This window comes from Spea bombifrons, chromosome 1, assembly GCF_027358695.1.
Source record: "Spea bombifrons isolate aSpeBom1 chromosome 1, aSpeBom1.2.pri, whole genome shotgun sequence".
Lineage (NCBI taxonomy): Eukaryota > Metazoa > Chordata > Amphibia > Anura > Pelobatidae > Spea > Spea bombifrons.
In genome coordinates, this window is record NC_071087.1 from 55,261,768 (window position 1) to 55,279,413 (window position 17,646).

The window sequence follows — 17,646 nt, forward strand, 5'->3', positions numbered from 1 at the left end:
TAGTCTGTGCAGTCACATCCAATTCCAGGCGCTGTTAACAGTGTGGTCTGCAAATTTTTTTTTTTTTTCTTCTTCTTCAAATATGATGAAACAATAAGCACCAAACAATTTTTTTAACTCCTGAAACATTTTTTCTAATATTCTTTAAAATAGTCAAAACAAGTATTTGTATGCTAATTGTTTGCTTCTGCCAGATGAAGGAACCAGAAACAGACAATGCTTTTTTTCATGGACAAAATGCAAATTAAAAAACAAAAAAAAACTTTCCAAATAGTCGTGAATGTATGATTTATTTGTGTGTAGCCCATAAAATAATGTTTTCATATACAAAAACCAGAGTGCATTTTTCTGTTGGTGCCATTCCATGTTTTGTCTTTGTTAATGTAGCGTTGTGTAATGCGTAGCCTTGAACTTGATCCACTAAAAGAAAAAAAATCATTTTTGAAAGATGTTGACTACACCACATGCTCTTCATCAGTATTTAGGGGCTAGTGGGGGATTCTACTCTGGTTTTGTTAAGTTTCATTTAACCCTTTTAGTTCCAAGAGGATGAGTAATGCATTGTTTTTAACCCCTTAATGACAAAGCCCGTATATGTACGGGCTCAAAATGCATTGTTTTCAATGGGTTTAGGGACCGCCCATTGTCCTTAAGGGGTTAAGGGCAAATAAAATATGAAACGTGACTTAAATACGGAGCCTCTTGCATCCTACGCACTCGTGGGGAAGCTGCAAAACCAACAGTTTGTCGGTCTGTCCACCAAAATAAAATAATTTTGCCTTCAAGTCTGTTTAAAAAACATGGGCAGGGATGTTATCTCTTGCCACCCAACACAATATATTTATAGTGCCAGATATAGTAACAGATATGTGCGGAAGAACATTGTATGTGTGTGTGTAGACAGACATTAGCATTTTTTCTTTATCATTTCCATATTTTCCTGTGGTTTTCCATGTACAAGTTCAGGTTGTGTTAGAGGCTGTTATAACAAAAGAAAACTATAGTAAAAATGCAAATTCCTTCTGTATGAAATTTTTCACAAATAGTTATTTTATACCATCCCATGCCTTGAACTGACATCACATTAAAGTACTTTCGAGGTGTGTTTGTCTGCTAGGGGAAGGATCTTTTCTTTGTCCTCTCTCAAAGCGCAAGTGGTGTGAGAAGACACATTGCCTGTGTATAGACACTGGCACCGGGGATACCTAGGAACTCTACGGGTTTCGCCCAAAGACTGTGTGTATGAAGCACCGCTTCTCCAGGTCACTATGCGGAACGCCCCACTCCCCAGCCACTTCCCCTCCAACAATGGCGTACGTCATTGGAACAGCCCATGACATCAGTGGGACGGCTGTCCATTCCTGGTTGATGTGTCTCTAATCCGCTTTGTTTAAATGTTCCCCTTTGAAATCTCTTGGGGCCATTCCAAGTGTAAAGGTGAGTCCAGACAGGGACCTCCTTGCTTACTTGTGCCTACTGTACCAACCATACCCCACTGATGAGGCCATGAAGGCCAAAAGGTGTGTCTGCTGTTTGTGGGTTCCCTTGTGCAGGGCTAATTTGCCTCACTGTAACGGCACAAGAGAGCGAAAACTTGAGATGTTTCCAAGTGGGGGCTTACTATCACTAGCGAGTGTTTAGGGGCAGAAATGTTTTCTAATTTTTTTTCTACAAATTTGTGAAATAAATATTCTTGCCAACATTAATTTTTGTGTGTGTGGCGGGGGTCACATACAGGATCAGCTCCGGGTGCCAAACACTTTAGGTACGCCCCTGTTGAGACGTATTGGGGGAAAGCGCAGCTTGACAAATGTCAGCGTGAGAGTCACAGTATGTGATCTACAGCAGAAGAGATGCACGATGGACAGCGCTAGTGTAACTATAAACAATTTAATATTTATAGCTAGTTTAAATAGCCAGTATAATTATAGCCACCTTATGCTGGCCTGATTAATATATAGACGGCCATTAGCACCCCACTACTTATATGACACATGAAATCCAATTACGGCGGAAAATGTTGTTTTTGAGGCAGCAGTATTTTAGTGTTTTTTCTGTTTTAGCTTAACCTACCGTACTCTCACCAAAGAATAGAGTGGCTCAGTCTTATCTACTCAGTATGGCACTTAATGAAGTTTTATCGAAGGAGGGATTTAATTGTACAAGCATTAGCTTTGCCATAAAGAAAAACAATGGTAGCTTCAAGCACATGCTTCAAACATAAAAAAAACTAAAAGCTAGGATAAAGAATTGACTTTATGAGAGTTTTTGTTCTTCTAGAAATGAAAAACATGATACCTGTAGGATCCAAAGATTTATTCTGAAAATCAAGCGAACGGATATCTGAAACACGTTTTGCCAGAGATAAGACATAAAGGCATAGTAAGCGTCTCAGATAGTTGTTAAAGCGACAATTCATTCCTTGCCCATAATGAAAGAAAATGAACAACCTTATCCACATCCCATGTCCGTAGATATTTAGACATCAGAGAATTCTTAAGTTCAATTCCTTTTAAAACCTGACGTATTAATGGATGTTTTCCAGTAGGAAGGAAATCCACTTATCTTGTAGAAATGGCAGAACGGTACAAATTGGGTTAATTCTGTATGCTTTTCCACTATCATAGAAGCCAAGAAATGTCACTTCCCTCACATCTACACCCAGATCTAATTCCAAGCACCAGCTAGAGCATAGCTTCCTGGCTGCTCCATAAGCAATCCTGGCACCTGGTCGATGGATGTCTAATATATCATCTTGAGTTTGTAGCACGGAAGACTCAATAAAGCTTCTTTTGAGTTTATGGTAAAACCCAGAAATTCCAGTTTGGTATGGGGAATCTCCATTTTTCCCAGTATATGAATAAACCCAAGTCTGTGAGGATTTTTATTGGCCATTCAGTATGTAATAGGTTCAAATGTTCGCTTTGAGACATTATGAGACTGTCGTCCAAATAAATTATAGTTCTTATGCCCTCAAAAGAGAAATCGGAGCTTTCATCGGTTTTGTAAGACTGATGAAGGTAGGTAAGTGAGCCGATACTTTATTCCTGTCCATAGGAATTGAAGAAATTTGTGAAATACCATTACTGTCAAATACGCATCCTTGATATCTATCTTCTGTCATGCATTCGCCCCAAACAGATTAGATAAATTCACCTGGGTATTGCTTCCATTTATGATCTGCTGATAGCCGGTGTCTTTCTTTATACAAGAAAGAGATTGTTGACAAACACTAGGGAAGAAATCGGAAAAGGGATGATCGCCCCTTTGTCCGCTAACTCTTTTATCTGTTTACCAAACTTACATCCATAGACGGCAAGGAAAGTGGATGAGGGAGTTGTGTTTGGTAAGGAATGGTATAAACATGCAGGACATGTAGTATTAAGCATAGCAAGTTGCGGTTAGAGCTGATCTATCATTATGTTGGTCATAAAGGAGTATTTCTCTTGGGAAGCCTTCTCTGGACCTGCAAAATCATCTTCTCAATGGAAGGATAGAGGGTCTGTAGAGGGTGACACTGAGGGGCCGTAAAAGTGGCTCCATCGCTTCTTCAGCCTTTATCAAGAGAAGTGAATGTATTTCCCCAACTCTTTTACGAAAGAATCTCAGAAGAGGTTACCCTGAGCAGACGAACCAGATTTGATAACTCTGTCAACTGAGGGTCAAGCCCTAGGAGAGAGCATTTTTTTTTCATCCTCTACTCCTCAATATCTGCTTGTGCTGATCACATTGTGATCAGCAAGCGGTGCTCCGTAACCCTGCATTGGAGATTGCCATAATTGCAATCAGCCAGCAAACGATGAGCCCAGCAACCGGCTCTTGCTGTGCTTGTTGGGAGGAAGCCAGCGATGCTACATATGGCGTAGCATGAAGCCTGTTTTGTGATAAAATCACCTTTTTATACTTAATCCCCATTGTCGTTTGTAGTGTGTAGCACCCTCATTACGTTGTTCTGAGCTTCTATAATACTGGGCTATTTAGCTGTGCTGTGTTCCTAGACTAAAAGTTGAACAGGAATGCTCTGTAGAAACCACACTGGCACTGAATTGTTGCTTAATCACAAGTTCTGACAGCTTGGGTCAGTGAGTTCCAAACTACACCGTTTTTATAGATAAAGTTAAAATCATGTAAATCTTTGATGAGGGTTCAGTAAATGATTGCCTAGCTGGTACATATTTGGATTGCTGTACACAGGTGAAATGATCTTTATATCAGACAAACATTTGTTCCTTAGTATAATGCCCACCTACCGTGAGGCTTATGACTAACATACACGGTGTAGGAAGGTAGTGTTTTGGTCCGGCCAGCATGGGAACATACCAGGGTTACAATCTGATCGGTTCATTCTTAAGTGATTAGTTGTTTCATAAAGTAGTTGCATAGCTTTTAAGCATCACTTGGCTGTTTTGAGCAGTTTAGTGAAAATGATCACACCAGAACTTCTACCTGAAATTGAATAAACCATAGGCCATGAAAATAAATAGTTCATGGAACATATATGATCTCTACACAGGCAGCGGTATCTTCAGGACATACGCTTTGACCGGTACCTGCCCTGTCGTGGCCTGTGTGAATAAACTGTAATAGTGAGCTCATTGACTAACAGACCCAACACTATAAACTAGAGACTTAAAAGCATTCTGATTTCCCCAACATACTCTTTAATGTGTGTTTCTTCTTTGTTTGGCGGAAATTATTTTGCACAATGGGCCTCTATTTTAGGTTAATCAACATTTTGGGGGTCTGTTTTGAGTTTCGAGTTTGTAGGTTTCTGGTGTTATTTCAGGACATGTAGCATTAAGTGTAGCAAGTTTGCGGTTAGAGCTGATTTATCATTATGTTGCTCATAAAGGAGTATTTCTCTTGGGAAGCATAGGGGAGGCTTTGCTGAGTGATGAAAATATATACTCATGTTTAACCCTTTTGAGTGCTGGGGGGGTGTTCGACACATTTTCCACCTGGGATGCAGAGCAACTGTTTGTAATTATGCTAGATGTTTAGGTGACAACCTGACAAGCGGTTTACACTTCTCCTAGGAAAACCTTTTTTGTTGTTGTAGTTTAACCCCTTAAGGACAATGGGCGGTCCCTAAACCCATTGAAAACAATGCATTTTGAGCCTGTTCATGTACGGGCTTTGTCATTAAGGGGTTAACCCCTTAAGGACAATGGGCGGTCCCTAAACCCATTGAAAACAATGCATTTTGAGCCCGTACATGTATGGGCTTTGTCATTAAGGGGTTAACCCCTTAAGGACAATGGGCGGTCCCTAAACCCATTGAAAACAATGCATTTTGAGCCTGTACATGTACGGGCTTTGTCATTAAGGGGTTAAAGGAACTGTATACTGCCCTGTGTAGCCTTACCAAAAATCTCCGTGGTCCCTGTTGTTGCATTGCCCATTGAAGTCAGTGGAAGCGCTTTCTGTGTGTGCATGGTGTACACGTTGAAACCATTTTCCACCTGCTATGTGAGTTACAACTCCCATGACCCTCATCATCATTCTGTCTGATGTTTGTAAATAGGGAGTTAGTCATATGAACAGTATGATCAGTGTGGGTGATGTTTGGTTTTTTTTTTGCCATGTTGCGTTTGCTCATTATTTTTTTTTATGGCTCTTCTGTATATTTTGATAAATAACATGTTTACTGAACATACTGTCCCAGCAGTGCTTGTACAGCGCCAGCCTAGGGGGAACAGTACACCTCACCGTGAGGTTTCTGTAAGTAAGTGAAACCACTTTGATTTCATTATTGGTGGTTTTAAGGTCAGCTCCTGTTTTAATTGCTTGGTTCAGATGAATTGTATCATAAAGAAGTAATTATTTGATTCAAGTCTTCATAATGCGGAGCGGATTATACTAGGTACGGTCCGTAATGGATACTCAGGCTTAAAGATAAACGAGACATAAGGAATAAAAAGTATCCGAGCTTTTCTGATTGGCTGCTCTCTTAACTTTGAAATCCTTCTAACCAATAGCATGTCATCTAGAATGTTGGAAATTCTGCAGATTTGGATGTGTTGAGATCCAATCACACGGCTTTACATGGAGCACATGCAATGTTTAACCTTCTAACACGCTTTTGGGGTTTTAACATATGAGAAGAAGGTGACCTGGTCCCTAAAAACCAGCAAAAAATGCTCTGTTTTACGATGAATGCGTTGATCAGATGTAATTCTGGCACTGTTGTCAATTCTGTTGCTTCCTTTTCATGTGTTAAACATATGTTAATTTCGAGATAAAAAGGGCCCAAAGCATCAGAGTGCAGAACTCATAGGATCTAAAGGAACTGATGGAACTACATCAAGTATGTGTATATGTATGTATATAAATAAACTTTTTTTTTTAAGTGGAAAAGAAAAGAATATATTGTGTACACCGTTAACTAAATCACTCCTTTACATTAAAGACCTTTACCACGGATTTTTTTTTTTGTTAAACGCTACATCTCATGCAATGGAGTTTACGGAATAACATAAACAATACACATGTATGAAAAGCCCACCTTAAGTGTATATGATCGGAGCAGCAATCTTCTTGTCTTCAGGATCTGCCTGATTACCCCCCCCTTAAGTTATTTTTCCTATATTGTTAAGCTGCTGATTTTTGTTGATTTGGTTCAGGCAGCCTTTGTAACCCAGGAACATGACATTAATTTGCTTACTGCTAGCTGTGTCTTTGTACACATCCCAGAGGTAAAATGATCCTGAATTTCTTAAACTGAATATCCCCACAACATTTACAATGGTTAAAAGCCCCTCTTTATTGAATTAACCCCAACCTATAAGCTGTAGGTAACATTGATAACTAAATTTAACTAAGCTAAAAATGACATAATAATGATTTGTGCCATGAGCTCCTCCTGTGTTTCTTCTCTCCGTAGGCTCTGTTATGAGATCATGCCTTTGGCATATACTGATTTAAACACACTACTCCCACCAATTTACTTATTCTAGAAGACAGAGAAGACTGGTGTAAATTATTATTATTACTTGAAAGCAGCCAGTGTTTGGCCTTCATGTCAAATGCATCTGAACATAGGTGTCCGCACTTCATACAAAAAGTCCAACTCAATATTCAATACATCGATCGATATGACCTATATTGGATGTGTTCATCGCCGGGGATCCAGAGAGAATATTTTGTTCAATTTTTAAATCACAAAATGTAGTGTATCACATGCTAATTAAAAAGTGACGTCAGGAAGAAGGGTTTTGTGGAGAACTACATCATCATTCAATAATACATTTTCCTGTAACTGGATCTTTAGAAATAATATAGTATTGTTAATATGGCAGGTAAGGTTTGAACACATATAAGAGATATTTTTCACACATACATTTTGTAAGCTCTTGAATCTTAGCATGTCTTCTAATGGCAGTAATTGCAATAATGTGCGGTATTCAGTGGCCGATCTACGCTGGACAGCTTGGGACTGCAATGTAAAATGGAAGCAGAGGCCAGGCTGGGCCTCACAAGCCCAGCATGTGTTTCTTGTTTAAATGTGCCTCTTGAAATTCTTGCCGGCCTGTTTGTCACATCCTTGTCGTTAAAAGGAAGTTTATGAGACGCGCAAGAATGCACAGATGTTCTTTGTCATCTCCACAGGCTCCACAGAGTTTTCAGTTGCTGCTGTTTTTTTGCTTGCTAACATGTGCCGTTTGTACAGTGGAAAATAGTCTTTTTATGTTGATCAATATATATATATCTTCATGCTACATGGGTATGAAAAGAAATGTTACTTCAGGTCTGCTCGGATTTGGCACGCTTTCATTCTTTCACTTGCTTGCGCCACATGATGTGCTCCAGATTCAGAAAATGTGATTGTCCCATTCTTAAGAAAGGAGGAGAACGTCAGCTGCTTTTGTCTTGGTTTGTACATTGCAACATTCCATACTATGAACTAAGAACGGGGGGCTTCACATTACCCGTGTTGGCCTTCAAATATGTAAATAAGATAAGAGTTCACTTTAAAGAATACTAAACCACATTGAGGACACCGCATGGAGAAGCATATTTATATAAACATTCACGCGAAAGGCTAGTTGATAACAAATTGTAGGGCACATGTTCCAAAAATACCTTTAACGTGATCACTTTCCTTTGTTGGTAATCAGTAGCTCTAGTATCAGGTATAGTGGAGTTATTCACGAAGCCAGATACTATTACTTAATATCCTTCCCAGATGTTAAGTCACACGTGTTGTAAGTTGTACAGGTAATGAAGCTTCGAAACATCAATGCTTGGCGCTCCAGGCAATTTCAAGCTTAACTGTATCTTTTCTTTTTAAGGTCATTTGCCAGGTGGTTAGGTCAGCTGTTCTTTATGTTCTTTTTCCTTAATAACTGTATTTGCAAGAACTGCTTACAGGTTAATACAGAAATGGGTTGGAGTAATGACAGCTTAACCCTACCTATCCCTGCCTATCATACTCTTATTTCAGGAAACACAATGATTAGCTGCATATTATACACTTACTATATTATATTATCTTATTATATTAAGACGACATTGCATGTGTATTTTGATTATTTTGTTTTTCTCTCTATCCTTTTCGCTCTCTTTTATAGATAAAAGTGGCTTCCTCTTCCTGCTTCTCCATATGTTTAGCAGGTTGGTGAAGATACTCTATATAAGGACAAAAAGAAACCTTGCCTATCTCCATTTTTTTTTGTTCTTCCCAGGCGCGCAACTGCACATTTGTTGCGTACTTGTGGTTTTGCTCAGTTCTTGGCATTCCAGAAGCTTATATTAAGTTATGGAGCAGCCTGAGAAGGAGCGGTTAAGGGATTACGGAAAAACGCAGGGCAAGAATTGCAGCATCCACCCTTCCATGGGACAGCAAGGTTTAAAAATAAATCCGGCGTTTCAACTCCTAAGCATTTGCGCTCCCCCCCCCCCACACGCACACACTCACTCAAATCTGTTATACTTATGAAAATATATAAAGCATTTCAGAGGACAGAAGAATGTTTGGGGGGGGTGAGCGGTCAACAGAATATCGGTTTGAACGATTGCTTGTAATCTGTAGAAATCATGCATTTTTTGAACTGAAACTTAAGCCAAACCAGATGCACAAGAATTAGGTCAGAGAAAAAGATCTCCATTCTCAGACGCTTGTTCTCGATATCAATATCAATGCAATGTGAAAGTGCAAGTACATTCGTTTTACAAATGGAGCATATATTGCTGCATCATATGATTCCTAATCAACGTTTTTTTGCATTTTGGTTAAAGTGTGACAGCCTACATGATTTACTTGAACATAATTGAATATATAGTATAGATCATAGTTGCCAACAGTCTCGATTTATGCAGATGTCCCTATCAGTGTTCCAGACGGTGCATGTGCAAAAGCAGTAGACAGGGAAATGGCGATCAGCAACTTTACACTAGATGAAAGATAAGTTAATTGAAAGGAATAAACATGCAGAGCCTAAGGACAGAAAGTTAACATGCCTTTACCCACAGTCTACATTTGATAGACTCTTGATAGTTATACATTTCTCCGTTCAATCAGTAAATGCCATTACTTAAGTTCATTAGGGTACAGAACAGTAAAATGTAGGGCTATAAAAGGGTAACTCACACTCTAAAGACCATGAGGATTATTCTTGTTGGGGTTGTTTTATGTGCAACACATATGATGAAACTCCTCAGCCTTCCTCATAGACTGAAGGTTGATTGAACACTGCAGAGAAAAAGATGAGTTGCCATCTGGTTTCCCGGTATCTGGGAATAAGCATGTAAACATGTGTAAGTGATGGAAAAACACCCATTTGCTGCGCTGTTTATCACTACATCTAGAGCTCCCAGCTTCATTCTTCTTTAGCAGTGGATGATGGCTAAGTTTATTATGGAATGAGATCAACCCATGCCTGTGCAACCAGGCACGAATCTTCTAGGTTCGTCAACACAGATGCCAAAATGTCTATAATATTGTTTCTAAGACTACCTGAGGAGTTTGAGTACGAAGCTGAAAACTAGTGGGAATACATCTGGAATACTTAAAGATCTTTAGAGTCGTTTGACTCAAAAACATTAAAGTATATAATCATTCTTTCATGGAAACCAACTAAAACAAGAGGGAAAAAAAGCACCAGTTTTATCTTATTAAGCCCCGTGCTTGTCATAACCATACCTGGGAACTCACTGGGTTTGAGTTAAAGCCCTGCTTCCCCGAGTCTCGTGGTCAGTTTCGTCTTGCTCCAGTCAGTGGAGCAGTATTTGGACACACCCACTCCATACCCATTCCCCTCCCACTCCCCACCCACTAAAAGATTTCCAGTCAGTGGAGCAGTATTTGGACACACCCACTCCATACCCATTCCCCTCCCACTCCCCACCCACTAAGAGATTTCCAAAGAGGAAGAGCGCTGGGTAGCCTATCCCAGGAATGGTCATGATGGCTACCAGGATTCTTAGCTTTTTCCATCGGCTCTCCACATAAAACCTAGCCCTTGGACCTTTTGCCAAATAAATATGTGTGTGTGTTTTAAGTACATATTATGAATATATGAATATACTAAGGCTTACTTTATAGGTAGGGCTTGTTATGCTATTAAGTAAATTGTAAAATAAAATTTTTTTGTCTATTTGACTATTGTCTCAACAAATGAACTGCTGTCAAAGGACGCTTAATTAGAAGCCAAAGTAATTTATGTGTTGTAAATTTCCATTACCAGGTGCAGAAAAACATTTTGCAAGAAGCCTTGTATAGAGAGTATAATTGTATGTATGTGAAAAGAAAACAGAGTAGATAATAAAGCGAGTAGTTGGTGGATTATGGTTGCTAACTAACAACCATGGTCTCACGGTTCTAGAATTTCATGTTCTCATCTGACCCCGTACCCTAAGCAGGGTCAGTAGCTATCCTAAATGTCATGTACTCCCTGCTCAAAGGTTCGCTTTCCCAGGGATGCAGAACATATATGTCTCTAGACGGCCATATGGCTTTCATTGCATTAGACAAAAAGTAAACTTCCTGATGCCTCCCACTGACATTTGTGTGTGAAACACCAAGGAATTGCGGTTAGATATGGGCTAGTGCGTGTCTAGCTCTGCCCCAATAAATAGGGACCACTGTAGGTTTTAGCGACCTTAAGCCAAAATCCTATCTCTTGCACAAATGATAGACTCATGATTGTGATGTAACATTGTTAATGGTTGTCTTCTCTGTAAATTAGTCCTCAAGAAGCTTTGTTATCTGTTTTATGGTAGCACAACCTATGCCTTTACATATATACACTATACATTTTGTAAGTATTCTTAAATCTCCTGGGATCTAGGGATATATAAATATATATTCTTTATCTCCATTATTATTAGTTATGAATTAAAATTCTGTGATGTCAAGTACATAACAACCTTACCGCTATATATTAAAACATATAATATATTATTCATATATTATGAAAAATATATTCATATATTATGTAATCCTATCTCCCATCTAGATCACATATATGTAACCGAGACTAGATGAAACCAATAAAGTAAAGGTTTTTTTAAAAAAAAAAATGACTGAAAGCACAACATTTATACTAGTTATCTTTTTGTCTATAGATATAGGTGTTACTTTAATAGTGCTAGTGGTCAAGTGTACTTGTGTCTTACTCTTGCAAGCTGGTCTAGACCAATGTTCTTCATGTTGGGTCTCTCAGACAGTAAGCGTGTGTTTACGTCTTCCTGTTATACAGCGCCAAGAAGTGATAGGAAATACCAACCGATACTCCCTTCTGGTTTAGGAAATCTAACCTTAGCTAAGCCACAAAGAATTAGTATGAAAGCGCCTCATTAGTTCTCCAGGGCTTTCTTTATACAAAAACAGAATTTGAAGGCAGATAAGAACCCATCTAGCCTGCCTGTTTTTTTCCAACATGTCTCATTTAGGACAGCCTTGCAGGTTCAACCTCCCTCACTTTGATAATTTCTACGACTGCTGGAAGTTTTTATGTACTAACCTCTCCATTAAGACAAACTCCCTTACCTTACATCTTTCTCTGTGACCCTTCAGTTTTAGATTATGATCTCTTGGCCTAACATTTTTTTCTCCTTTGGAATAAACTTCCCTCTTGAATGGATTTTCCTTGAACCCGTCTCTCCAAGATTTGTTCGCTGGTTTCAACCTCATACAGGAATTCAAAATTTCTATTGTTAAACCAATAACGTAGTATGGAACGATATTGCTTTTAGCAGTGCGATAACAATTTTGCATCATAAAAAGTTTTTTGCCCAATTTTGTAAATTGGCTAGAAATAATACAATGTAGTTGGATTACTAATTGATCTGAATGGCCGAACTCCCTGTGACTATGTGACTTTTGTATGTGATGATTGTAAATGGCTTGGCTTCCATTCACTTGGATTAGTAGGGTTCAGTAGCTTGCCAGGACATTTATTCAATCACCCATAACGTAAAAAAAAAAATGTGACCGTGTAACATTGCTGTCCTATCTCATTGTTTTACAGGAAAAGGGTGCATGAAGTGTCTAATCGGTTTAATTAAAATTGGCCGCTGTGGCTGCTTAACAATAGCAAATTATACCACACGTCGATGGCTCTCAGTCCTGCCAAGTACAGATTAAAAATATCTGTGGGTTTGGCAGCTTGTCACTGGAAAAATAATGTTTTTTGTGCTGTAATAGGAGCTTGAAATGTAATTGTCTAGCCGTGTGCGTACCCAAAGAGCTGATTGCTTCACATGTTGTTATGTAGTTTATGGAGGAACATTGTGCCAGATGTGTATTAAACGAGGCCAATGCTGCTACACAGAGGCTGATGGGTTTCTAAATGTTTTCCTTGGTGGTCCAGAACAATTCTCCATACTTGTTTTCTACAACACAGTGTAGGCTGGCTTCAAATTCTTTCCCCAATTTTTTTTTATTATAACGTTTTTGTAATAAAATTTATATTTTTAAGCCTTCCACCATGCAGGGAAAATATTAAGGGAATTCACCTAAAAAAAAACCCCGATTTAAAGGTACAGGCCTATTAAAATTATGTAATATATTTGAAATTAAATTTGCCCTTAAATGGATGAATCGTTGATCACCTCCTGCACCTGCAGCAGTTTTCGATGTTGCTGAATGCCTCGATATTACAGCAACCCCGTTCAAGCGAAGAAAAGGACCTTTTGATGACTTTCTAAGCTTATTTAATACTATGTCATGCCAGGCACGTCACGGAAATACGGTCCGTTAACGACCAATGACGTGCCTGGCACGACATAGTATTAAATAAGCACGTCATTGGTTGTTAAGGGGTTAAACGCTGATCTACGACCACCAGACAAGCCCAGAGACTTGTTGTTCCCACAGAAATCTTGTAGTGCTGCCACCTCCCAGGGGATTCTGGGTAGGCCTTTGCAAATTAGGCTAATAATAATCAGCTTTTTGATCTATGGCTTATGTGTTGAGTGTACATTAATGTAAGGCCTCTGCTACCCCCTTAACTTTAAGTGGAGGGGTTTTCCCCCTTATTTTTACCCCACCACAATTTATACTGTGTTAACTAAGCCAAGCAGTGGATATCCCCAGGAAATATTTGTTATCTCATTGAGGCCCCCTATGCACTCCACCTTTTCTTTGTTAGTATCTCTCCCAGCATGAGTGAATTTGTCTTGCTAGATAAACAGACAAAGGTATGCCTTATCTGTAATCTGGTATCCTTTCTTCTGGCAGCCTGTGGATGTTCCACCAAAACATTGGATCGGTTTCTGAATAACTATGTGGAACAATGGCCAGAATGCATGACTGCACAGAAGTTATGAGGCTATCAAATGGAGATCTTCTGCACGTTGTCCTTTTGGGAGGGAGGTTGCTGAATATTTGGATTCAGCCAGGGATTTGTAACATCTAAAATTCTATCTGCTCAATACTCTCAGTATGGCCATCCTACACTGAGTTTTAGTCGACAGTGGTTTGTTTCTTAGCGTTTACTTATCTGGAAAGTTTTCACTTCAAATTAAAAAGAAATGTACACAAAACAGGTCACGGAATGATTGTAAAGGGAGTGTGAATTAGCAAATGTATAAATTAAGAAAAGCACCATAGAGCTGCCCCTTACACCTTAACAAAGCTACATCAAGCTGATCTTTAATTAACCTAAGAAAATTACCTCTGGTGACCCAAAATGTACTTACATTAAGATTATCCCACAGCATCATCCCATCTTGTCCATTAAAGTTATGGCGAATGGGACCGCAAGGCAAATACTGAAATATACTCGTGGGCATTTTATTGTATTTCAAATATTTTTTGTGTATACTTGAAAATAAAGTATTTGGGGGGGGGTGTTGACACTTGGCTATCATACGAATTAAAACATTTTTATTTATAGTTTTTTTAATTTCAATTAAAGAAACACTGTGCTTTTCTGTCTTCCAGTCACCCAGTGATGATCTCCGGACATTGTCCCTGTCTGGTCATGTTGGGTTTGACAGTCTTCCCGATCAGCTGGTGAACAAATCCACCTCCCAGGGTTTCTGCTTCAACATACTCTGCGTCGGTAAGTAATTCTGTTGTTCCATTGTCTATGTGCACCGCTTGTCCGGCAGAATGAAATCCGTAAAAAGTAGTGCTTCAGTCACTTGAAGAGAGAAAAACTAGAACATGCGGTATCGTAATCCTTTTATAGGTTGCCTTTGTTGAACGCTAGTTGAGTATAAAGTAGTACATTGAAAACTCCGACCCCATGTTGTGGAATGCGCCGGTCTCTGGTTTGACAGACCTTTCATACCCCTGTAGTTATTTGCTGAGAGTCCTCTTTAGAAACCGCTCAAAATAAGATGAGGGATTTAAAGGACCTATTCAACTTACACAAAACATCCATTGCGCTTTCTTTCACTTACTTTAACAGATCTGTGATTTTATTCCTTCCTCGGAGGGTTTAATCGTGTAAAACATACACATTTAACAAGATTTTTCAGTTGGCTATGGCGGCGATGGCAAGTCTGTAGTGAAAATTGATACCTTTTGTATTGGGCCGCCATCTTTAAATCATTTAATATATTGGCTCTATAAAAGATATCAACTTCAAGTAGAGATTCTGTTTTCTTTTGGGCCGATATGGTGATATGCATTTTTCTTTCTATGGCAACAACCTATCAGTGCAGGCTTTTGTGCCACGTGGCCATTCAATAATACCAGGGATATTAGTATTACAAACGTGTTTAATTCAGCACTTTTGACATATAGTATACAGTTGCATTGTTTATACTGTTATTAGCAAAATAACAAGACTTTATAATAAAGCAAAATTAACCAGCCAGTGACATTTATGTAGGTATTTATTCAACCAATTGATTTTAAAATGTAATTTGCCGTTTAAGGCTGCAACAGATGCTTAAATTACATCCAGTAATAAAATAATAACTATAGTCCACTTTTGTATGCCGCACCTTTATTTAGAAATAATATTCATAACCTTAAGTTAAGGGAACTCCGCTGACAACTCAGTGGGACTCGGCTTTTAAGAGGGACTTATAAGCTGTATAACGTATATGATAGTATATACGCTAGGTTCCTCCGCGCCACTCAACTTTCTAGAGCTTGCATTTGAAGGAGCATATGAAGGTAAAGTGTGTAGGCCCTAGTGTGCGTAACACATGTTTTTATGAAATGCAAAATAAATCATAAGACATTTCATCTTGATAGATCTTGGTGTTTGTTGAGTGGTTTACTAATTTGTTTATAGTGTTTGCAATTCACATCTGGCTGACAAACTATTACATTTTCCATCTGGAAGCGCTTCTCATCAGGAACAAGATTCCAAAGACCAAGAAGCAGATATCTCCAATCGCCGGGTTAAAGGCTCAGCATTTAGTAGGGTTATTTTTCCACTTTCCACATTATGTTGAAAAGGATCACTCGGAGTTAGTTAATGTGATAGCTAGTAGCTTGCATGTGGATACCTCAAAATGTTTATTTATATATATATATATATATATATATATCTATATATATATATATCTATCTTTGTACAAGGTGGCCTAAAAAGAGGAAAAGGGCAACCAAGTATCCTAAAAATCCATTAAACTTAACTACAAGCAGCTTACATAGGCTGGGAATTACTCCACGAATGGTGGACTCGCTGTCCCCACTTGTGAGTTAACCCCAACTTTAGCACAGGCTAAATTCTTTAGAAAGTTGAAAATGTACTAAATTTGGCACCAAAGTGTTTGGTAATTAAGCCATAGCAAAAATGCATTGTGCACAACGTGTTTATTCTTTCAGATATTATATCTGTAAACTATCGTAGGCCTGAAGCTAATCAGGCTCATATGGTTTCATTGTTGGAAGCAACTGCAGCCCATGAGATGAGGTAACTAACCACCATTATGTGTTATTTATTTTCAGGTGAAACTGGCATTGGGAAGTCAACATTAATGGATACGATATTCAACACAAAGTTTGAAAGTGAACCCGTGTCTCACAGTGAACCAGGAGTGCGGTTAAAGGCTAGGAGTTACGAGCTTCAGGAGAGCAACGTGCGTCTGAAGTTAACCATAGTTGATACCGTGGGGTTTGGTGACCAAATCAATAAAGATGACAGGTACATTCTGACAAAGGGAAAATGGATCTGCCACTTTAAATGGATCTGTCAGTTTTGGGGTGGGAAACAATGTAACAATGCGCACATATACCCAAATTATGTGTACCTCATGAGAGCCGCCATCTTAGTTTACATAATTGCTGCCTGTTGCGTTACTTTTTTCCATATGAAGCTGGCAGCCTTTGAGAGAAGGGTGTGAAGGGAAGGGAGGATATTTATTAGCAGCAAATAAATTACGAGTTTTTCTCAAAATGTTGCAAACTAGGGGCATTAACCCAATTTTAAACCAAATATCTAAAAAAATGAATTGCAAAAACAACCCAAAAGTGCAATTCTTCTTTAATTATTTGCCTGGGTAACTAGCCAGCTATTAAGGGTGTTTAGAACTTGTAAATAATCTATTTTCTTTAATGAGAGTCATTATAGTAATTTGTGCGGGGAATTTAGATGTCGACGAGAAGCAGGAAGCCAACAAAGATGTACGATACAGACTTATATGTAACTTATTGTTTTGTCTTTAGATTTTCTGTTTTAAAATTCTTTAAAAAATACAACATTATGTTACTGTATTTCTGTAAACAGTTGAAAGCCTGGAATTAATAAGCAACCGCTATTAGTATATATCTACTTCCATTGGAGATATATATATATATATATATATATATATATATATATATATATATATATATATATATATAATAATGACCTCTGCAAAAGAGGAGCTAAAGTTTGACTTTTAATTTCAAATAACCAGATATAGGTTACATAATTATATGTGATATTATTAATTTAGTATCATCTGGTCTCTAGATTTAGAACAGAATCCTCCTATCTAGACCAAAACGGTGGACAGCACTGATGTCATAAAAAACCTTTTTATGTATAATATAATATTTTAGTACTTTTTTCACCCTTCAGGTCAGATGTGAGCTATATAATTCTGTGAACAGAGATCTGTTTCTCCGTATTGCTCCCCAAAAATAACAAAATATAATTGTTATATGACATAAATCTCGTAAGGACACTTTACTATATTGCTGGGTGCTTCTCAGTAACGAATTGGTTAACAAATGTTCTACTGACAAGTTCTCCG

At 38.4% G+C, this 17,646-nt stretch overlaps 1 protein-coding gene across 2 annotated transcripts in view; it reads left to right on the plus strand.

Moving 5' to 3' along the window:
- Positions 1 to 17,646, plus strand: part of SEPTIN11 (septin 11) — a 40,099-nt gene that overhangs the window by 6,748 nt on the left and 15,705 nt on the right. For both annotated transcript variants that reach the window (XM_053461667.1, XM_053461666.1), the window contains exons 2-3: positions 14,387 to 14,507; positions 16,358 to 16,553. In XM_053461667.1, the coding sequence (XP_053317642.1) occupies positions 14,387 to 14,507; positions 16,358 to 16,553 (317 nt within the window). The remainder of the gene's footprint in view (positions 1 to 14,386; positions 14,508 to 16,357; positions 16,554 to 17,646) is intronic.